At 54.1% G+C, this 21,020-nt stretch overlaps 9 protein-coding genes across 9 annotated transcripts; 5 read left to right on the top strand and 4 right to left on the bottom strand.

Moving 5' to 3' along the window:
- Positions 1-463: 463 nt before the first annotated feature.
- Positions 464-1,665, bottom strand: P152DRAFT_216410 (uncharacterized protein). Its single transcript, XM_033674456.1, has one exon. It carries the CDS (start codon positions 1,361-1,363, stop codon positions 683-685), a length of 681 nt encoding a protein of 226 aa, XP_033530176.1. The 5' UTR covers positions 1,364-1,665; the 3' UTR covers positions 464-682.
- On the top strand, positions 1,666-2,852 carry P152DRAFT_216411 (uncharacterized protein). Its single transcript, XM_033674457.1, has one exon. The coding sequence runs from the start codon at positions 1,968-1,970 to the stop codon at positions 2,559-2,561; it is 594 nt and encodes a 197-aa protein (XP_033530175.1). The 5' UTR covers positions 1,666-1,967; the 3' UTR covers positions 2,562-2,852.
- A 545-nt stretch (positions 2,853-3,397) lies between these two features.
- On the top strand, positions 3,398-4,298 carry P152DRAFT_462413 (uncharacterized protein). Its single transcript, XM_033680341.1, has one exon. The coding sequence runs from the start codon at positions 3,531-3,533 to the stop codon at positions 3,921-3,923; it is 393 nt and encodes a 130-aa protein (XP_033530174.1). The 5' UTR covers positions 3,398-3,530; the 3' UTR covers positions 3,924-4,298.
- Positions 4,299-5,969: 1,671 nt separating this feature from the next.
- On the top strand, positions 5,970-7,875 carry P152DRAFT_405189 (beta-glucan synthesis-associated protein SKN1; the record flags this gene model as incomplete). The annotated part of the gene is made up of 5 exons (XM_033676807.1): positions 5,970-6,331; positions 6,400-6,577; positions 6,624-6,725; positions 6,774-7,290; positions 7,340-7,875. The coding sequence occupies 5 exons, from the start codon at positions 5,970-5,972 to the stop codon at positions 7,873-7,875; spliced, it is 1,695 nt and encodes a 564-aa protein (XP_033530173.1).
- A 931-nt stretch (positions 7,876-8,806) lies between these two features.
- P152DRAFT_462411 (NADPH-dependent medium chain alcohol dehydrogenase) lies at positions 8,807-10,366 on the bottom strand. The gene is made up of 3 exons (XM_033680340.1): positions 9,975-10,366; positions 9,443-9,927; positions 8,807-9,384 (listed from the first exon to the last, which is right to left on the bottom strand). Exons 1-3 carry the CDS (start codon positions 10,047-10,049, stop codon positions 8,859-8,861), a joined length of 1,086 nt encoding a protein of 361 aa, XP_033530172.1. The 5' UTR covers positions 10,050-10,366; the 3' UTR covers positions 8,807-8,858.
- A 3,552-nt stretch (positions 10,367-13,918) lies between these two features.
- On the top strand, positions 13,919-14,486 carry P152DRAFT_462409 (uncharacterized protein). The gene is made up of 3 exons (XM_033680339.1): positions 13,919-14,169; positions 14,222-14,256; positions 14,310-14,486. Exons 1-3 carry the CDS (start codon positions 14,058-14,060, stop codon positions 14,430-14,432), a joined length of 270 nt encoding a protein of 89 aa, XP_033530171.1. The 5' UTR covers positions 13,919-14,057; the 3' UTR covers positions 14,433-14,486.
- A 435-nt stretch (positions 14,487-14,921) lies between these two features.
- P152DRAFT_443606 (Metallo-dependent phosphatase) lies at positions 14,922-16,716 on the top strand. The gene is made up of 2 exons (XM_033677779.1): positions 14,922-16,202; positions 16,257-16,716. The coding sequence occupies exons 1-2, from the start codon at positions 15,120-15,122 to the stop codon at positions 16,467-16,469; spliced, it is 1,296 nt and encodes a 431-aa protein (XP_033530170.1). The 5' UTR covers positions 14,922-15,119; the 3' UTR covers positions 16,470-16,716.
- P152DRAFT_424640 (putative nuclear protein Qri2/Nse4) lies at positions 16,461-18,683 on the bottom strand. The gene is made up of 4 exons (XM_033677225.1): positions 18,363-18,683; positions 18,008-18,295; positions 17,112-17,954; positions 16,461-17,058 (listed from the first exon to the last, which is right to left on the bottom strand). The coding sequence occupies exons 1-4, from the start codon at positions 18,391-18,393 to the stop codon at positions 16,880-16,882; spliced, it is 1,341 nt and encodes a 446-aa protein (XP_033530169.1). The 5' UTR covers positions 18,394-18,683; the 3' UTR covers positions 16,461-16,879.
- A 299-nt stretch (positions 18,684-18,982) lies between these two features.
- Positions 18,983-20,989, bottom strand: P152DRAFT_462404 (uncharacterized protein). The gene has a single exon (XM_033680338.1). The coding sequence runs from the start codon at positions 20,673-20,675 to the stop codon at positions 19,224-19,226; it is 1,452 nt and encodes a 483-aa protein (XP_033530168.1). The 5' UTR covers positions 20,676-20,989; the 3' UTR covers positions 18,983-19,223.
- Positions 20,990-21,020: the final 31 nt, after the last annotated feature.

Below are 21,020 nucleotides of genomic sequence, written 5' to 3'. Positions count from 1 at the left end.
GGGTGGCTCGTGGAGTTAAATGACTGGAATCTGCTTGGTTCTGTCCTGGACTCCTGGTGCTGTTACTCCGACGCGGCGTGGTGCACTGGTGCGTCTGGGGATGCCAAGCTCCGTGACACAAAAGTAGAAGGTCTGGCACGATGGGAATGGATTCATGGAAGGAACCGGGATGGGCTCTTGCTTGGGAAGGGGGATCAGCGGTTCGGTGTTTCTCATTCTCATACCAGTGAGACCTCCTGTACATGTACTGCGCAGTGCACCGCTGCCTGTGCTACTTGCTGCACACCCACCAGACGCCTGGCAGTTGGCACACACCTGACAGCCGACAGGATTGCCCACAGCAAAAGCAGCGCGTGCGAGGAGGATACTGGGTGGGGGGCGCTAAAACGCTGCAGTGAGTGGGCGGTCGTGATGCCATCCCCTGGTCGCATCCCCTGGTCGATTGCATTGGGTGCGGGAAGGAAAGGAACACCAATCGCGCTGGGGGAAACAACGTGTCTGTTGTGTCAAATGTCAATCAGGTTCAGGCTGTCAGGCTGTCCCTATCAATCTCAGCCTGGCGTCAAATCTCACCTGCATCCAGTCCAGCCTCCTAATATCGTGGTCCAAAACACCAGGACCAAGGAATGTCAAATTGACCACTACAGTCGGCGGTCAGCCTACCTGACATTCGGTACAACCATCAGCCTTCATGTTCCGTATTTGAACGCTGCCTCCTAAGCCCGCTATCTGTACCAAAGCGAAAGGTTTCAGCCATCTCGAATACTAGCTCAGGATATATCCATCCACCACGTTTCACAGAACTTCGAAGTTGAGCAGCCACAGCATTCTGCGTCGCATCGTCTAGATCGCAACGAGTCCACTCGCCAGCCGGAACCAACTCCCTCTCTCTCTCCGATGTGACCAATTGTTCAAGTCGACAATACCAATCAGCGATATGACCGTCTATTTCAACCTGCACCAACGCTCCCCCGCCTCGACTCCAAGGGTCGCGAAATTTGGCGCATGTATATACTATTATGTATATTATCGACAGCGAACCACAACTTGCCAGCCCCTCAGATCTAACCACCCCCGAAACCCCGACCCTATCCTCCGCCCCCCAGCATCCCACCCAGTAAACTATAAAAGTTAAACCCACACCCGACCCAATATCGCCCATCCCCGCCCATACGTCCCGCGGCTGATCCCCTCGCAATCTCCATAAATGAATCGCCAAGATACATGATTTCCCATCGCCTCTACGTCCCCGCCTCTCCCAAGTCCTCTCAGCCCAGCGGAGCGGGAATTGCAATTCGGGAAGGGAGCTGGTATATATTGTGGTGGTGGGCTTGGAGATGGGCCGAGCGTCGTGGGCGGTCATGAGCCGGGGGCAATCCGCGGTAGGGAGCGCGATAGGAAATGGGGTTATAAATTGAACGGATATTGGGCATGTGGGGATGATGGGGTCCCTGGTTGGGTGAACTATTGATCTATAGGTCGTAAAGGAGTATTTAGGGCGGAGGACGTTATTTCTCGGGGAATGGCATGTATGCTAGTAGAAATTGGTCGGCTACAATTCGATCTGATTCCTTGGTGTCTGACGATAGATGAAGTAGCAGTATTGAATCGATATCATAATCGAGGCTTTGGCATCTCCGACGCCCGCGGTCCCCGCCGCATCGAGCTCCATTTCCCTCGACTACATCTGGGCGGATCGGACAGCTATGACGATGCTGGTGACCGAAGCGTATCCGATTTCTATCGAAGTGCAAAAAATGGTGTTGGAGCCAATCGATCTAGCTTATGCTCGCAGCGTGAGGGACCTCCAACAGTTCTGCCCCATCAAGTCTCCTATCCTCGCCAATCAGGGTTCGTCGACGGCACTTCCAGACATCGCGTGGCGTATCGAGATGAGACGAATGGTGGTATAGAACTTTCCGTCCCCAAGCCAGACGAATGGCGAAGTTATATCCTGACAGTTGACGATGGATGTATCGCATGCTCCACAATGTCTATGTGCTGCGCCGGTCGTTCCCTCCACGAGCTGCAAAACCAGTCGAATATCGGAGGAAGGAGAGCAAGCGGGAAGTATATCATTCCGCATATTAGATAGCGACGAATGGAATACGCAGCCACATGACGCGCGAGACGGATATCCGGGTTCTCGAACAAGAATCCCAACGCCTGTTCCATTCCGTACAACGAGGAACGGCATCCCATCCAAACAGCGCGTCGATGAACATCTGATTATTGAAAAAGACTCCTCACTCATCCAGTGCACTTACCTACCAGCTCTCCCTTCCCTCGACCCAACCAATCCCTACCACACCCTACATCTCCGCACTTCCCTTCCATCTAGTACCCAGCACCCAGCCCAGCACCCACCCGCATCGCACGACCAACACCTCCGCCCCTCTCTGCAGTGCGACCGTCCCCTAAGAGGCACGGCAACGGGCAGTCAGGGATGGGGAGTCGCTGGTCGTGGGGTCCTTGAACCGGTGTGGAATGGAGATAGAGGGTATGGATTGACAAGATGCCTGGACTTTCAGGTGGTACAGTCGCATCGGTGCTGGTTTTAGGGGTTGTGACGCGTTGGAGTTGAGGGGAATTGCGAGGGGTTTAAAGAATGTAGGAGTGTGTAGAGTAGCCATTCGTTGAGCGAAGAGATGAGAGAGAGTACTGTATTATTATTAAAAATCGGATGGACGATGAAGAGCTGCGCGATATGTTGCTCGTCATGTTAACACCGTGTAGGCGTAGCACAGCGAGTGGAACGATAGGGACAACATTGACTTAGAAGAATCAAACGCAACGAAATAAAGAACATTCCTTTCTAGACTTGGCCAATGCATCGATAAACCGAAAGAATCGGAAAACTCGGACTTGCTACAAGGAGTTGAGATCTGGCCCCCTGACCGATGAGGTTGTAGTTGGCAAAGCCCGATCGACAAGCAACAAGCAGACGTCATGATCTAAAGCTAAGACATCTGACCACCACGGGAACCTCACTACCACCCATCACTACCTCCCACGCCTCCTAACCATCCTCAACACATACCAAGTTATTCCAGCAACCTCTATTTTCCTATAATTAATCGTCCAAATCAAGTTTCTGAATCATTGCCTCGATCTACCCACATACACCTCCAGGCCCCCTTCCATGAAACGCCTCCTCTCCGCTTCCACAAACGCCCTCCGTCCACCACCCACCATCTCGCGAACCCTCCGCACCATCCAACCCCTTCCCACCCTCCACCCCCCCATCCTCACCTTCACACACCCCCCCATCCGCACCATGTCTTACGAATCCTTCCTCGACCACGCAAACCGCGACGTCTCCGCGCCGACCGGAGCAACAACAACCTCAACCTCAACCTCGAGCAAGAAAACACAGGCAGTGACGGCGGAGGTGCCGCAGGGGTTGGCACAACGGGCAGAAGGGCTGTGGTATACGTCGGAGGCGGACGAGCCGTGGGAGGTGGTGGCATTGGTGTGGGATGGGAAGGGGGGGTTGGATGAAGGTGGGTGACGTGATTTGATGCCTTGCGATGCTACTATTACTTATACTGCCCTTTGCTCTGGGAGATACCCCTACTTCGCATGGGTGGTTCGATCGATCACTCTACTCTCCTCGTTTCTACCCGTCTCCCCAGCATCCTCTCATCCCTCTTCCAAACCTCACTAATCCCATCCTAGCCTCCTTCGCCACCCTCATCGACAACCCCACCACCACTGCCCTTACGCGCGCCGAATTCGACCCCACGAACCAGTACGCGCCGGTGTTCGACGCGGTGCAGCAAGCGGCCGGCAGCGGAGCAGAGATCAAGATCTTTCGGGCAGAGATGGATGCGGGAGGGAGGAGGGCGGAGTATTTTGTGGTAGGGTGGGATGGGGAGGGTGGGAAGGTGGTGGGGTTGAGGGCGGTGGGGGTTGAGACATAAGGGGATGGGGTTGGTGTGTATACTGCTGGTTAACTCAACTGTGGTATGTGGCGGATCTATTATGATTGTTCGTGTGGTCACTGGACGTCCTCGTTATCGCTGGGTGGATGAAGTGCAATGTATACTGTGCACAGCATTCTTGCGAAATGATGCCAAGACTTTGGATGCCGTGTCACGTGTGCGGGACCATCCAGGTAACCAGGGGTCAAGGGATCCTCCCGTCCGTATTCGCAATTCGCTCTGCAGGTGCCAGGTTCAGGCTCTGCTGTATACGAGGTATACCATCATCGTAGATATCCCGAGTCTGTAGATATATCGATCATGTCGGAATTTGAATGAATGAGAGACCCAGCGGTTTTAAAGACGAACGGTCATGGTGCCGAGATGATATTCCCCTATGCGACCTGAAACATGAACCACGATCTGAATCCTCCGCCCAGAATGGCAACATCCTGCCAATCTCTCTTCTATGGGCCCTCTCATTTCCAACTCACGACTTTTGGAATCGACCAAAACGCCAAGCTCTCGACCGCCTGCCAGTGCAGTGTGGCAAACCTTATTGTAATCATGCGACGATGTTTCGCCAGTTTCGGACTTTCACGAAGCACAATGACGCCGTCCAAGCTACCTGCCCAGGATCATCCACTCTGCGAGTCTCCCAGACGTCCTAGACGATGGCAAAAAAAGACAAAAGACAAAGACAAGATGACGACGGGCGGTTCATCCGGTGACAGGGAAGATTCCTGATTCAAGATTGCGCAGTGGAGCCATTGGAGAAAAAAGGAGGCTGTGAGGCGGAATTGCGCGTAGCAGGCTAGCGGGTGTGCCGTCTCCCGTTGGTCCAATGGATGGATGGGGGGTAGCCTACAACGTTGGGACAGCCAACCAGGTGCCCAGGAGCCGCCGAGTTTGGAGGGTCAAGGCCCGGAAAGGCCTAGAAGGCGCCGAAACGAAGATGAAGTTGGGAGGAGATGAGGGAGTTCAGGGAGGACAAGGGAGAGGCGGGACGCCTCTTGGGTCAAGCGAGTGTCACTAAATCATCCCAGTCCCAGATCCTGCCAGATTGATTGATTTACCAGACAAGATCGTGTGTGAACTCAATCTCCACGAGATATCGTGACTTTCTCCTGGTTGCATAATCCTCTACGTATTATTCATGGTTTGTTCCCGCTGTCGCATCTGACGTCTCACTCCCGTAGTGCTCACTCGTCCCTAAGTACCTGACAGTTGAGTCCCGATCACACGCATCGGATCGCAGCACCCCCGGGAACGCCGTTGTTCAGTGGCGTTGTTCCTGGTTTTAGCTGCATCCAACTCGGCATCGGGCCTCCAACTCTGCATCTCTCCCTTTCCCTTTCCACACCGACGACAAACACACAACGAACATCATCCAAATCTTGTCTACAAACATCGCACTCGACTTTGTTTCCACATTCGTTTCCTAGATCCAATATCTTATTCCTCGTTTGCCTACACTCTCCACCGATTGAACGTCGATTCTCCATCTCGGACCCTCCTTTTTCGACATTCTCAAAGCGATCACTTCACTGTTGACCTAGAACAAATCGTTTATCGACCTACGTTTGCTCTCGCTCCAGGCGGCATCCTCGTCTCCTAACCGTCGACCTCTTCAAATTTCTCCTACGACCACAGACCGAATCTAATCGACCGGTCTTGGGGAGGGAGTCGTTCTCGTGAAGAACAAACTCTCTTCCCTCACCTCCTTCCATCCCTCACCCTCCTCCCACCACCACCACTACCACCACCATGTACTCCTCTAACATCTCTCCCCCCCGCGGCAACCCACCACCCCACATCCGCCTCAACTCCGCCCAAGAAGACCTCGACCTCATCACCAACGACCTCCAATCTCGCCCCTCCAGAACCGGCCCTCAATCTGCCCGCTCCCTCACTACTCCCCAATCCTACCGCCCTCCCCCCCTTAATACCACTTTCGCCCCTGCCGCTGCCGATTCCTCAGAGCTCCTCCTCCCCCCCTCCCGCCCCTCCCCCCGCCGCCAGCGCTTCCGCGACGATGACCCCCCCATGCACCCCCCCTCGCCGCTGTCCGCGTCGCGCCGCTCCAGCTGGAGCTCCGAGGCGAGCAGCGACAGTCGGATGAACCCGTTCGCATCGCCGTACGACGACTCGCGCGCGCCGTCGCGGGCCGACAGCGAGGACGAGGGACTCAACACGCAGACCGTGTCGGAGAAGTTTAACATCCAGCCGTCCGCGGGGCTGTTGCTGTATCCGGAGGATGTGGAGAAGGATGACTACCTGCATAATCCGGGACCCGAGGACGAGAATCGGGAGTGCAACATCTTCACGCGGAGAGGGTTTGTGAATATTGGGGGGTTGGCGTTGATTACGCTGGGGATCTTGTTCCTGTTCATCGGGTATCCGATCTTGTATGTGGTTCTTGTCCGGCGATGTCGGCGCGGGTGTCGTTGGGGGATATACGCTAATGGCATGGCAGGACGTTCGTTCGCAGCGCGCTGGAGCTGAAGGATGACGGGTGCACGAATAATCCGATGTGCCTGGATGTCGGTGACGTTCCGAAAATGAAGAACATCCGGACGGGCTTGATTGATCCGGATACGCCGGACTCGGTCAAGACACGGACGACCGCGAAGGGTGTGAAGCAGAATTTGGTGGTAAGTTTTGTGGTCCCAGGCCTCCGGATGAAGCTCACATTCCCAGTTCTCCGACGAGTTCAACGTTGATGGACGGACGTTCTACGAAGGCGATGACGCATACTGGACGGCCGTCGACATTTGGTACGGTGTGACGCGAGACTTAGAGGTAACAACGCATGATTCTCCAACTATCACCGCGATCTGACATCTCCAGTGGTACGACCCTGACGCCGCCACCACCAAAGATGGCACCCTCAACATCCAATTCGATGCCTTCCAAAACCACGGCCTCAACTACCGCTCCGCCATGCTCCAATCCTGGAACCAATTCTGCTTCACAGGCGGCACCCTCGAAGCCAGCATCTCCCTCCCCGGCCGCGGCGACACCATCGGCTTCTGGCCCGGCTTCTGGGCTATGGGCAACCTGGGCCGTCCGGGCTACGCCTCGTCCACCGAGGGCATGTGGCCGTTCAGCTATCACGACGAATGTGACGCTGGCATCACCGCGAATCAGAGCCAGGTCGATGGCCTGAGTTCGCTGCCCGGGATGAAACTTCCCGCGTGTCCGTGCAAGGGCGAGGATCATCCGAACCCAGGAAAATCGCGCAGCGCCCCGGAAATCGACGTGATCGAAGCGTCGGTGTCATTTCTGAATACGGGCGAGGGAGTGGGGAGCGTGTCGCAGAGTTTGCAGGTCGCTCCGTTCGACATCTTCTGGCAGCCTGACTATGGTGAGTTTTACCCCTCGTTCTTTCCGAAACATCGCTGACCCTCCCGCAGACTACACAGAAATCTACGACCACCGCGTCACCGAAGTCAACGGCTACGCCGGAGGTGTGTACCAACAAGCCATCTCCGGCGTCTCCAACCTCAACAACGACTGGTATGACGGCAAATCCTACCAATCCTACGCCTTCGAATACGACCCGGGCGCCGAAGGCTACGTCACCTGGTACATCGGCGACCAGAAAACCTGGACCGTCGACAGCAAGGCGGTGCGGCAGAACGGCAACGTCGGCCAGCGGCCTATCCCCACGGAGCCGTTGGCCATGGTGATCAACTTCGGCATGTCGGAGGGGTTCGCGTCGTTGAATTTGACGGGGCTGGCGACGTTGATGCCGGCGACGATGCGCGTGGATTACGTACGGATCTATCAGGATGAGGGGAAGGAATCGACGACCTGCGATCCGCCGGGGTATCCGACTACGCAGTATATTGAGGACCATCCGATCTCGTATCGGAATCCGAATATAACCATGTGGGAGGATACCGGGTACGGATGGCCGAAGAACTCGCTCGTCCACGGCTGTTCATGAGCTCACCTCTTCCTTCACGATCCCCTCGACCCGACTCTCGACGTTTCCCCCGCCCGCGACGAACCTCTTCTAATAACACCCACCGACCCATTCTCATGACCTCCACCTGTTTCATGACCCACACCACCGAGACATGTTTCCACATTCTGTTCTTTGTCCTTCCTGCATAGCGCGGATTCGGCCCGTTTCGATGTGTATATAGACTTTGCACCACGCATTACCTTGCTTTCCTTTCCCTTTTAGGGGTTCCCCCATCGGAGGCCTTCCAACGATTCTTCGATTCTTCCATCAGTCTCGACGCCGGCGTCCGAACTTCTCTCTTCGCCTGCTCTTCGTTTCCTCTTTTTTCCCTTTGCATACGCCCTGGATCGGGATAGACCACGGCCACAATAGAACCGAAACATCACATCGCACCGCGAAAGCATCCCTGCATTTCCTTCTTCTTTCCTTTCCCCCCTGGTCCACTTCCCTCGACGAACGAACCACAGCGCCTAATCCCACCGCTCCAAGCGATCGTTTGCAGTATGACCTGGCGTTTTGAACCGCGAGTTCGGAGGTTGGACGGTTGCGGATACATCACAGGGGGATCGGTGTTCTGGATGGGGTTTTTTTTTCCGAGGGTTGCTGGTTTCGGGGGTTTGCATATCGGCGCACGGCATTCTGCGGAGTGGCTGAGTCGTTTGTTGTCGGGGTATCTCAGATACGCCGTGCTGTTATGTCGTTTCTTGCTTGATGGATGGACGGTAGGAATTGTTCCTGGAGAGGGTGATGCGAGACGATCGGATGGGAACACGGCTGAGGTGGCTTGCCCCTGAGATGTTTAGAGTGTTGTAGGTAGATGGCAACGCAAATGATTCGAAATCGATGGCGCTGAGACACGTGCATGTGCAACTATCGACTCCATTTATGGAGCGTCTATTTTGCTTAGATTCCTATCACAAAGCTTTTACGTCCCCGATCCTGCGTCGCGTAACCAACCCTCTCTACTCCCGCTTCCCAAATGCCTTATCATAATTCACCAACGTAAACCGATACCGCACCTTGTTATTCTTCACCCGCTCCACCGCCTCCTTACACCCCGCCTCCCCTACATCGATCGTCTCCACCCAACTCTTCACCCCCGCCTTCGCCGCCAGGTCCAACATCTCCAGCATCTCCGGCCGGTTCCCGATGTGGCTCGTCCCCATATAGCAGCCGGTCGTCACGAAATCCTGGAACCGCAGCTCGTGCAGCGGCTCCTCGGGCATCCCGACGTTGTGGAACACGCCGTGCGGCTTGAGGGTGGAGAAGTAGGCGGGCAGGTTGAACTTATCGGTCGCGTTGGCTGTGTTGAGGAGCATGTCGAATTTGTATTTCCATGGATCGGCCCAGTCGTCGGTGTTGGTGGTGATGAAGCCGGTCGCGCCGAGCTTGAGGGCGTCGTCCTTTTTCGAGGGGGAGTGCGAGAGCGCGTAGACTTCAGCGCCGAGGGCTTTGGCGAAGAGGACGGCGAAGTGGCCCAGACCGCCGCTGTATCACGTAGTCAGTACTTCATCCTCAATTCCTCATTAACGACGGAAACACTCACATCCCCACCACACCAATCCGCTTTCCTGGCCCCGCCCCCAGCCGCTTCAACGGACTAAACACCGTAATCCCCGCACACAACATCGGCGCCGCCAAGCTCGTCTCCAGCGCCTCCGGGATCTTAAACACGAAATACTCATGCGCCCGGATATGGCTCGCATACCCCCCTTGACTGATCGTCCCGTCCGGATACTCCGCCCCGTACGTGTCGATCTGGTTCGGGCAGTAGTTCTCCGCGTCCGCCTTGCACAGGTCGCAGGTCAGGTCCGCGCCCACCTGCGCGCCCACGCCGACGCGGTCGCCCACGGCGCAGTGCGTGACGGAGGGGCCGGTGCGCAGGACGCGGCCGACCACCTCGTGGCCGACGACGAGGGGGAGAATCACGTCGCCCCAGCCGCCGGTGATGGTGTGCACGTCGGAGCCGCACACGCCGCAGGCGTCGATGGCGATGTCGACGTCGTGGGCTTCGAAGGGCTTGAGTTTGAACTAAGGGGGTTAGTGGATGGGGTTGGAGATGACGAGGGGAGGGTTACTTCGCCTTTCTTGAAGGTGCTCCAGTTCTTGGTGTCGTGGACTTGGAAGCCCTCTGCGGTGTCGGGGTAAGGCATGGTGAGAGGAGCAGTGGCGGGGTAGGCTCGGTGGTTTGGAAGAGAGAAATGGGCAATTGGAAGCTGGAGGTCTCAATTGAGTGTTTCTAAATCTTTAGAGATAGTATAGAAGGGAAGGGAAGTTGAAAAACCGAACCGGAATAGGTATGCATTTAAATCATCCCCCGCCCCCACACTCTCCCTCTGACGTATCCACGTTCGGGTTGTTGGCAGGCGAATATGCCAGCCCATGTCGTCTCGTATCCACCGAGCTGATGAACCGTCCATGACTTCAAACGCCGTTTAGTTATTTGGATTCCATTCTCCCTCCCGCATATGCATAACTCCCCACCTAATCCCCCTCCCCCCAAGCTTCCATCGGATATTTGTAATCCATCCCGCTCTACCGATGAGGCGACTCGGCGTGTCTCGTCAGTCCTGTACCTTACCTTCTCCCATCTGTGCGAGATATTCCGCCGCGTTGGGTGCCCTAGGTCTCAGTAGGTCGAATAGGACGGCCCCATGTATTGACATGCGGTGGACAGCGCGGTAACGGCGGATCATAGGCCATCCTATAGACGAGAAGCTTGACGCATGGGAGACGTCGGATAAATTCGATGATTTTAAACTCCACCAATTGTCGATTGTCGGATGGATTGCTGTTTACGGGATCGGGACCGCTACTGGTATTTTTCCAGGCTTGTTGCTATGACATCGTTCAGTTCATCGGATGTTGCCCCTTTCACCCTATGTTCGGTTATGAATTTATGATATTCCGTAATTGCTTGAGTACAGCCTACAGGTCTCGTCTATTCGTAGAGGATATCTTAGCGATTAGTTTCTGAAGACTGATGGAATATCATGCTGATAATCCTGCTCTCAAGTGTATACCAGCATCTACACAGTGAGCAGCTTTGTACCCCTCGAAGTCCTCTAGGAAATCGGCCAGCCATCCTGGGTTTGGTAATAAACAACAACGGACTTGGATCCCTCGCCGTCCAAGATGATTCCCCTTGGGCGACTGCATATCGATCCAGCCTCATCTTTAGGCTCCAGCACATGGATATACCTTTCGTTCTAGGCGATAAGAAGTCCCAATACACCCCCCACTGACCATGCTCCCCAACCTATCCTCACCATCCTAGCATGCCTTGGGAATCTCGAGCAGCACAAGCCGTGGGAGAGGCGGAAACCTTCGTCACTACCCAGCGACAATCTGAAGCGGAGAAATACCGCCTTTGGCAGCGGTCCCAAGCCTATGTGGACTCCTTTCAGAAAGTCGACCCGCGTCGTTCCCGCATGACCGGTGAGCCGACTTTCCGTCACCAAGCCACAACGGGCTGACCTATATCGACCTAGTCGCAAGCGCCAAAGCGCTCGAATCACATGTCTTTCAACTATATAGCGAAGCCAGAATGTCCCGCCGCATTTCGGAGGCGGAGAGAGATGGTGCGTTGCGCCGTCTGGCCACTGAGGAGGCTGCAAGGTAATATGCACCCTGGGACCTGGGTAGACTCCTGGGGAACTCGGCATGGCTGACGAACACCGAAGTACGAGAATGAATTTCGACGTTGGAGAGATGATCGCTCGACTTGCATTCCCTTACACTGGACATGAAGGGCGCTGGTGAATTCACACAAGGCCGAGCGCTTGGGTAGTTGACGAATTCGGTCTGATTGTTTGATTGGAGGGTTTATGTCGGTGTTATATAGGGCAGCTTGGTCATTCTGGTCACTCCTGATGCGGTCCTGTTGGATAGTATTGAGGGTATGGAGATCGACTGTATGCTTGATCGAAAGGAATACTATCACCAGAAAGATTGCATGACGCGGTTGGTGTATATGCGGAGCTCCAGTAATAGCGACGGGTCAAATCACTTGGGCAGCATCTAGACCGCCAGCTATTTAGTTTCATTGTAGAAAAAGTATTCTGTATTACAAGCATAAAGAGAGTTTTTGGTTATCCTACCTTGGATAACACAGAAAGTCCAGGAGTATTTCACAGGTTATATGACCAGGAGGCTTAGCACAGATCGCTCCTGCCAAACACAAAATCAAATTCGAGCATAGGATAGAGTCCATGCCATTCCTACCTCCTGGAATTCATAACATCCTTACTCCAGCGGCAATTGAACGCATTAGACAACAGGATCTGCTGCGCCAGAAGGAGCAGAAACAACCTGACAACGTCACGACCGTCGCCAATTTTGGTGGGGTTTGGTGAGCCATAGGGGCCAAATCCGCTCTTTTTACTTACGCGCCGGGGCGCCCACCAAAGTGCTGCAGATGGTCCTCAGACGGGCATCTGAAGATGCCTGCACCGCCACAAGCATCTTGCAGATCCCGTTTGAGTCCCAATTGAGATAACACTCGATGAATGGGGGGAGCTTGGAGGTAGAGGAGTAAGAGGCAAGAACCAATTTGGATAATCCTGAGGCAGAAACTTGCTGCCTGGCAGCGGATAGTCCATGGCCAGCGTTGATCCCCTCTGGGGGCTTTGGCAAATCCGGTCAGGAGATGGCGAAAGCTATACTGATAAAACCACCATAAGCTGGGGAACTTATGGATTACTGGACAACGAAATTCAAGAGGGCGACGAGTTAACACTTAAAAAATAGCAGCGTGGTGGCCGTGTTTACACCCGGCGCCCATCTGGATGGCAGTGGGGAAGGGCGGTGATGAATACGGCAGCGCTAATTACTGTGAGCCACCATACACCTTTACTAGCAAAAAAGGGCAAACGTATCCGTACAATTGTTGGCCAAGGAAGCCCTGGAAGGCAACGAGGCAATGTGCCAAAGCCCAACTGCCGATGGCTGAATGTCACAAACTGCAAAAGCTTGGGTTATCAGGCGGACACAGCATGAAGCTGATAAGTTGGTAGCAGCAGGAGTGAGTGACAGGTAGGCGATGGACAGAAATACTCGCATTGCCGAAGTGCACTCACCACCAATACATACAGGGATCTTCCTCACCAAATCACCATCTATACAGTCACATATTATGAGTCTAGATATAATGAAATACGTCGATTTACGCCATGTTTTGGATGGATTATGAGGGTTTTCACGGAATGGGGTCATATTAAAATGATGTGTATTAATTACTTGTAGAATGCATTAAATCCTACAGGTTTTGTGTGGACGCGGGTGGACCTCGACAATGCGAGTATTTCTGTCCACCGCGTGTGACAGGACTAGTTAAGCCGCCTATGATAACAATCACAAGTCCACAACTGATGCTTTCCATTCTCAGAGTCCCAACCTTGCTGAATGGCGAATGCTGATTACTGGCTGCTGCTGATGCACCAAAACACAATCGCTTGGCGAGTTTCCAATTTCCATGATTCTCAGCTCTCCCTAATCGCCATGCTATGGATCCTTTGGCGTCCTTCAGCGTCCTCAGTCCTTAGTCCTTACTGATACTCCTTACTCCCTACTCCTTACCGGTTCCAACGTGGCGGAGTAAGTAATTGGTGGTGAAATCATGGGATGGGAGAACAATGGTAGCTTGATTCATCGCTTAAAACTTCAAAAGTACGGAGTATAATTTGAATGATTAAGTCTACTGGCGCTGCCTCCCTTCGTCATCGAACCAATGGTTGGCTCAAGCGAGGCCCTGCCAATCGTGTCCGTACTCGGCGGAACTGGTTACATTTATCATGTGTAAGGTCATCCGCGAAAAGTACTCTTGCTTTTGTTGGTACAGCTGAACCTCCAGAGGATACAATTATGGGCTTTGTTCCCGCCCCCAAGTCAAGTACGATACCAAGTGCTACCTTTCTCACCGAATTGTTTCTGCTCTAGTGCGATCCTTTGGAATCTCATACAGAAGTACTATTGTGTAGCGCTACCTCATCCGTTATTTACGCAGAGGAATAGAAATCAAGATAGTATAAGTATAGAGGGTGAGTTCTTGAATTCCTCTTCCAGTAGTCCAAACTCAAAGGTGCTCAAGTTGTTTCTCCAAAAACCCACCTCTTTGCTTCAGAACCGCCATATCCACAAACATTGCAATTTTTTTGCTAGCAATGGCTCACCATCTCCCTGCTCAGAATATTATCCTCATCACGTACGGCACCCTCCAAGTGTTGATTGGACTGGCATCCCTTTGGCAGCAGTGGCATCATTGCCGTGTGAATGGTAAGATCTCCAGCCATTCATTTAGCAGTCCGGATTATTGAGGATTCAACAGTCATGGGAATGCGAGGGAGAGGTAATCTCATCCAGGGAAGTAGTGAGGAACATAGGTAGAGGCGAGTTGGTTGCTTACTTGCAGACAGAACTTCGGTTCAAGGATGTCACTACGTTTGAAAGGGGCAAATTGGATCAATATGAACTGCAATAGGCTACAACGCGCGCTCTTCAAGTTGCAATGGAAGCATCCAACAACTTGGCATCCGTAATTAGGCTCGTACTTCGATGGTAACTCATCGCATATCAAAATCTCAATTTCTTCGAACATAATACCTTTCCCAGGTTTAATGAGGCGTGATTCATTGTGTCCGAACGAGAGAGTGAGGTAATTAGCACTGGCTACGCTAATTACTGATATTGGATATCCGTCAGTGATACAGCCCACCCCAAGTAGATTGTACTTTTGCGTTCAACAGCTGCACAGTTGTGGAGCAATTATCCAAATCTCAAGGGGAGGAAAGCTCACCAGCTATTATATAATAGGAGTTCTGGGGAATCACAGCGTCTCATGAAAGTAGAGTAGCATTCTTGGTGAATGACACCTTTGATACTGATATGTATGGAACAATAACTAATAGACCAAAAGGATCATCTTCAAGCATATTCCGTATCCATTGCTTTTGATAGTACATATATGTTGTGAGGATGAGCTGCAGGGAGAGAGTTGTTGTTAAGATCCAGTCATTCAGAACTACAAGCTCCTAAGCTATTTATCTTCCTCGTTATCTTCCTCGTTATCGATAATGACCTCCAAAGTCCAGTCACCACCATCTCCTAATTCACTCCTAAGGCCATATTAAAGAGCCATGGGTGACGTCAAATTAATCTCGAACCTGTAACCCGTCCAACACGAAATCCAATATAACACCCCAACTCCCAACCACCACCTCCACCGCATGCCTCCCAACGAACCCACCGCTGTCCGCGAAAAGCTCCACGAACAATCCCTCCGCAACCGCGACTCCATCCGCTACCACCGTCACCACCCTCCTCCCGGTCCTCGCACCACCTCCCGCCGCCCCCTCATCGACTACGTAACCAACGAATGGCAAACCCGCAATAACCACCTCGCCGATCCCGCCCTCAACCCCGCCGAATTCGCCGACGAAGACTACACCTCCTTCCTCTCCGACCTCTCCGACGCGCCCCCTCCGTGGCTCCCGCTCCTCCTCCGCCTCCTCCGCGCGCGCCTCACCCGTCGCGCCCGACGGTGCCTGGTCGCGTGCCTCGTCTTCCTGGTATTAGTCTGCGTCGCGTGGACGCTGTGGGTCGGGCCGAACCTGGCGGAGGCGACGGCGCTGGATCGGAGTCTGCAGAGTGTAAGAAGGAGTGAGCAGTACTTCGGCGGGAACGGAGCGGTCAGGTTAGAGGGGATGAGGAATGTGGCGGGGTTGGAGGGGCGGTGGGTGCCGGGGAGGGGGGAGGCGAAAGGGGAGGGGGTAGGCGCGGATAATCGGTTGGTGATCGTGGGGGACGTGCACGGCTGCCGGGAAGAGCTAGAGATGCTACTACGAAAAGTGGAGTTTCGGGAGGGGTTCGACCATCTCGTGCTCGCGGGCGACATGATCTTCAAGGGTCCGGACTCCGGCGGCGTGGTGGACCTTGCGCGGCGGCTGGACGCCTCGGGCGTGCGCGGGAACCACGACGACCGCGTGCTGCTGGCGTACGCCGCGCTTAAGCGGAAGGGCGCGCTGGCGGACGTCGAGAGCGCCTCGGAGGGGGGGAAGGCGCCGGGGGAGAAGCATCGGAAGCTGGCGCGGGAGTTGACGCAGGGGCAGGTGGAGTGGTTGGAGGGGTGTCCGGTGATTCTTGACGTGGGGGATATAGAGGGGATAGGGCATGTGGTGGTGGTGCATGCGGGGTTGGTGCCGGGGGTAGCGCTGGAGCGGCAAGATCCGTATCAGGCGATGAATATGCGGACGATTGATCTGGGGTCGCGAGTACCGAGCGAGGGGACGGAGGGGACAGCGTGGGACAAGGTAAGGGGACAAAGTACGACGTGAGAGAGCTGCCGTGGACTGACGCGTCTGCAGGTCTGGAATCATCATCAGAAACATATACATCCTGCCTCTGATAGGTTCTTTGCAGTCTATGGGCATAATGCAAGACGGGGGTTGAATGTGCAGGATTACTCGGTGGGGCTTGACACAGGATGTGTGAAGGGGGGGATGTTGACCGCTTTGGTTATATATCCAGGGGGGAAGCGGGAGGTTGTCAGTGTGGACTGCAATGGGCCGAAGGAATAGGTTTGTGCCTTTGAAATTGGTGTCTGGATACTGGAGTCTGGACTGAGAGCTTCTTAGATTGTCCAGAAGCCGATTCTGTGCCTGTTTGAGCAGGCTATTGGACGGCTTGGTACAAAGGATAGATACTGCGAGCCAGGACATATAATCGCAGATGATCCGGTTTCGATCAGGATACAATAATGCAATGTATTACAACAGCCGTTGATGTTCGCGGCTGGCAGCTAGGATGACAATAGCTGAAACTAATAAAACAAAACGCCTCTACATGGCCGTTAACCGTTTCCCTCTAATAGCCCGTTGAACATAGTTCCAGTGAGACACCCCTTACTGAACGCCTTCGCCTCTGTAGAATGTATTCAAGCACAGAATGCACAGTGAAGAGCTGATGGACGAGCCTCCAGATCAACAGATTACCCATACCAACCACGGACAGCGGAGGTATCGTATTCACGATGCGGAATCATCGGCGTGCGAATGTTGAACAGCTTAATGAGTTTCTCCCACGTCGCCCAGTCGAGGCTGAAGATAGCCTGATTCCTCTGCAACTCCTGCTCCCGCCTCTTCGCCGCGTCGGGCGGATTTTCATACCCTGGTAACGTTAGCGAACCTGCATTCGAGCATGCAGATGGAGCGAGGACGTACGGATCGTGGGAAACCCATTCTCATCCTGCCCTAGCGCGGCGCCGCCGTCCTTGACCATGAAGCTGATGTAGAAGAGGTTCTCCACCGTCTGTCCGAACGACGAGGGATTGATGGCGAATTGAAACAGCGACATGTTCCAGTCGTTGGCAAGCCCGGCGTTCTTGAACACCGTCTCCGCCTCTTCCTCGTCCATGTCTTCTAGCTGGTCCTCGTACGGTGTGATCCTTGCCCGCCGGGCGTCGTACTCTTTGACGAGCAGATCGCGGATCTTCTTGCACAGCGACGGCGTGTCGTTGCTTTCCGTCTGCTCCAGATCTTCCCGCGTGATCTCCTTCGGCTTCGTCACTGGACCCTGCGTGTCGCGCCGTAACCCCACCCGCCGCTGCGACTGTCGGACGCGTTTCTGGACTGAGAGCGGGCCTAGAAGGAATCCTGATACGGCGGGACGCCGGTTGCTAGGGAAGCAGGCCTGCTCGCCGAAGACGTCCCATGCGCAGGCATCGCCGTCGCCATCTTCGTCGTCCTCATCCTCATCGACGTTTCGCCGCGCCCGCCGTCGCTGGGTTTGTGTGTTCGCGGGTCGATCGTCCCCATTACCCGCGCCACCGAGACGCATGAAGGAGATGCATTTCGACACAAACTCGTCGACGTCGACCCCCGTGGAGGAGTCCCCAAGGGTCATGGCCGTCGTTTTCTTGTGGATCAGGTCGCCGATGCCGTGGAGGATGCGCGAGTCGATCGTGGCATCCGCAGTCTGGCGGACACTGTCCATGCATACATTCTGGCGTTCGAGCAGGCCGTTGATCTCCGTGTTGTCGGGCTGCATCAGCTCTTGATGGCGGTCTGGAGTGTGTGTCAATGAGGGGCCCTGGTAGTCGCGGCATACTTTACCATACCCTTAACTTCGCGTTCGACGGCCCGCATTCCCAGGCGGATCCGCCGTCGCTCCTCTTCATTTTGGTTGGGATCATAGACTTCGTTGTCCTCTTCGCGCGCACGATGCCGGGCATTTGGGTCGACCTCTTCTAGTCGCCTTCGCTTCGGAGATCTAGTATCCACGGATCTCTCGGTGGTGGGCCTCTCCATCGGAGCTTTTCCTTTAGAGCGGTTTTTCCTTGCCTGAGGGGCGTTCTCCTTATCGGACAGCACGGATAGGCTGAGATATCGACGAGATGCTACGGAATCTATTAGGTGGATCGGTCAGTGCTGGAAGGATAAAGACGTCAAACAAAGAGACGGTAAATCACTGACCTGGAGACGCTGCGGTATTTAGCTGCGCCATACTTGCCGATGGTTGGTCGCGAGGCTTTATGCAGCGAGGCAGTTCTGCGACGATGCAGTTCTGCGGCGATGAATTTCCAGTCGCGACAAGATGGGTATAGGAGACGATAAGAGACGGCTGAGTGAATAGCACGATAGAATATTAAGAGCCAAACAACACAGAGCCCATATGATGAGTGAATTCACTGTGTATTTCCTGATATTAGAGAATAGAGGCGTGATAGGGGGGACTTTGCGGACTGCAGCTCACGGATGGAGAATTGGGTGCAAGTCGCGACGCGCATCAAGGCGTGGGGAGTTGGCGTTTGCTGATGTGATACATCATAATTACATGGTTTCTGCCTTTCTCACTGTCTATGGAGTAGTTTCTGTCACTTTCTGGAGACGCGCTGCGCTTGGACCATCGCGACAGATGATTGGCAGCAGGCAGCTAGCGAGTCATGTTTGTTTGTATATCCGCTCCTCCCCCCATTCCTCCCCCTCTTTTCCACCCACCCTTTCTACATCTCTCCCTTAATCATGATGCATGATGCATGATGCATGCATGTCAATAGAAAATACAACAAGAGCAAGCTGGAACAGAACCCCGTCTCAAAATTGTGGATTAACGTTCATACATAACTTGCTATCCAATTCCTCTATCCAATTCCTTCAAATACCTTACGCCATCCATCTATATGCACATCGCTGATAGACCCGGTCTTGCAAGTCTATCATGTATGTCGAGACGTAATGCTTTGGCACATATATGCCATTGCTCAGTAACTAGAAGGCACCGTTCTTGACTCCTGGCCAGATCGATGATCAATTGTTTCCCATGTACAGATCCCGTTAGGGCGTCCCAATAAAACGTTTGTATAGCCAATGTGAGGCCCGTACACTTGGCTCATCTACACCTCGAGTGCATAGTTCTGCAACCCACAACGTCATCGGCAAGATCACCAAATGACCCAACAAAAAATTGAACTCCAGTCCCAGCGGTCCGAGGTTAACCGCCGGCACGAGACTGCCCCATTGGGGCGGGTTTTCTCGCGTCGTCGGGATCGACCACCCCAACAACGCGTACACCGGATCGGCCAGGATCCAGAGGACCGGACCGTGGACCAGATACAAGGCATAAGACACTCGACCCAGATACTGGTTAAAGGGGGCTTCGAAGAAGGTTTTCAGCCAGGAAAACCGTCGGCAGCAGACCACCATGAACGTGGCGGCCCAGAAATGGAAGAACCATTTGGAATCGGGGTTCGTGCTCTTGAGTCCGTCGGGGACGAGGTAGGAGAGATAGTACCAGCCGGGGTTGTCGGCGAGGGTTTTTTCCTCGGCGGGAACGCCGCTGAGGAACACGCTGATGACGAACATTGCCCACAGGAGTCGAGTCTGATATGGCCGCACACGGTCGAAGATTGCAGGGAGACGATCCTGCGCGGCCAGTTGGTCGAGGTCGCAAAGGAGCATGCCGGCCACGAACAAACTCAAGTACCAGCCATCGATGATCAACAAGGTATAGATGATCGAAAAGATAGTACAGAGCAGCCGCATGTTTTTCGACGCGCGTGAAAATGCGATCAGGGATGTGTAGACGTACAACGACCCGCGATACTCGACCGGGATCGTCCACATATGAAAGTTGTAGCGAAACCACATATGCGTGCTCAGTCGCCAGTCCCACGACAGGTGGATGAACGCCTGGAGCCATGTCTGAAACTCACCCACGTACGTCGGCACCGGCTTGAACACCCGCGTCCCGAACACATGCCACCATGTCGCAAACAGCAGCGACGTGACAATGATCGGTAGATAGAGCCGCGTCCAGCGTCGAAACACCGCGGACGCGAGATATTCCTCGAGTTTCACGTACTCCTTCGACGCGATGAGCGTGAGCGGCTTCGCGGAGAGGACGTAGCCCGAGATCACGAAGAAGACTGCCACCGCAAAATGTCCACCGGAGAAGAACATGCGCAGGCCTGGCAGCTGGACTAGGTAATGTTGTCCATTGTATCCGTATCCGCTCTCGTAGATGTGCCCCTTATCGTGTCCCCAGGACTGGTGATGCGACCAATAGACGAGGAAGGCGGCGAATCCGCGGAGGCCGTCGAGGTAGGCCGTCCGTCCCAGTTTGCGATTGGGGTCATTTTGGGAGGCGCCCAGGGAAAAGGTCGGGACGAGGCTTCGCGGGAAGGATCGAAATCGGGATGTGGCCAAGGATGCGTACTGGGTGGGATCGTTGGAGGAGATTAAATCGTCGGCGGCTCCCTTTTCTAGGGTGCTATCGTCGGTGGGCATTGAGAAGACATTCGATTGAAGGCAACGCGATTGCTTCAGAGGAATGGACAGTGGATGCAAGGAGGGATACTTTGCAGGGCGATGGAAAGCGAAGGACAGATAAGACTCCACAGTTGTTTGGGCTTCTTTATTTCAGACCAAGTACATTGTCAAATAGCAGTCCAAAGGACGATGGTGACAAGCACGATGACTAGCGTTACGTACCTTCTTTCTTAAGGGTTAATTTAAACGGAGCTGTATCGGAACTGTATCTCAGTGGCACCGATCCGAAGTCGAAGGCCCGATCAAGCTTAATGGGGTTTGAAAAGGGGCACATCACATGCAAGCCGCAACCAAACGAACCAA

The sequence above is a fragment of the Eremomyces bilateralis genome, assembly GCF_010015585.1.
Source record: "Eremomyces bilateralis CBS 781.70 unplaced genomic scaffold P152scaffold_34, whole genome shotgun sequence".
In the NCBI taxonomy this organism is placed as follows: Eukaryota; Fungi; Ascomycota; class Dothideomycetes; order Eremomycetales; family Eremomycetaceae; genus Eremomyces; species Eremomyces bilateralis.
Note: the sequence above shows the minus strand (reverse complement) of the source record. Positions and strands in the feature narration are given on the sequence as shown.

Excerpts from the sequence above, each read along its gene's own strand:
- P152DRAFT_462413 (XM_033680341.1), top strand. The coding sequence starts at position 3,531 with ATGCTACTATTACTTATACTGCCCTTTGCTCTGGGAGATACCCCTACT.
- P152DRAFT_424640 (XM_033677225.1), bottom strand. The coding sequence starts at position 18,393 with ATGGCGCAGCTAAATACCGCAGCGTCTCCAG. Across the intron at positions 17,955-18,007 it reads CGTCGAACGCGAAGTTAAGG|ACCGCCATCAAGAGCTGATG; the intron begins GTATGGTAAAGT and ends CACACACTCCAG. Across the intron at positions 17,059-17,111 it reads GAATGGGTTTCCCACGATCC|GGTATGAAAATCCGCCCGAC; the intron begins GTACGTCCTCGC and ends TAACGTTACCAG.
- P152DRAFT_216411 (XM_033674457.1), top strand. The coding sequence starts at position 1,968 with ATGGATGTATCGCATGCTCCACAATGTCTATGTGCTGCGCCGGTCGTT.
- P152DRAFT_443606 (XM_033677779.1), top strand. The coding sequence starts at position 15,120 with ATGCCTCCCAACGAACCCACCGCTGTCCGCGAAAAGCTCCACGAACAA. Across the intron at positions 16,203-16,256 it reads AGGGGACAGCGTGGGACAAG|GTCTGGAATCATCATCAGAA; the intron begins GTAAGGGGACAA and ends ACGCGTCTGCAG.
- P152DRAFT_462409 (XM_033680339.1), top strand. The coding sequence starts at position 14,058 with ATGGCTCACCATCTCCCTGCTCAGAATATTATCCTCATCACGTACGGC. Across the intron at positions 14,170-14,221 it reads GCATCATTGCCGTGTGAATG|TCATGGGAATGCGAGGGAGA; the intron begins GTAAGATCTCCA and ends AGGATTCAACAG. Across the intron at positions 14,257-14,309 it reads GGAGAGGTAATCTCATCCAG|AACTTCGGTTCAAGGATGTC; the intron begins GGAAGTAGTGAG and ends ACTTGCAGACAG.
- P152DRAFT_462411 (XM_033680340.1), bottom strand. The coding sequence starts at position 10,049 with ATGCCTTACCCCGACACCGCAGAGGGCTTCCAAGTCCACGACACCAAG. Across the intron at positions 9,928-9,974 it reads GCACCTTCAAGAAAGGCGAA|TTCAAACTCAAGCCCTTCGA; the intron begins GTAACCCTCCCC and ends TAACCCCCTTAG. Across the intron at positions 9,385-9,442 it reads CGGATTGGTGTGGTGGGGAT|CGGCGGTCTGGGCCACTTCG; the intron begins GTGAGTGTTTCC and ends TACGTGATACAG.
- P152DRAFT_216410 (XM_033674456.1), bottom strand. The coding sequence starts at position 1,363 with ATGACCGCCCACGACGCTCGGCCCATCTCCAAGCCCACCACCACAATA.
- P152DRAFT_462404 (XM_033680338.1), bottom strand. The coding sequence starts at position 20,675 with ATGCCCACCGACGATAGCACCCTAGAAAAGGGAGCCGCCGACGATTTA.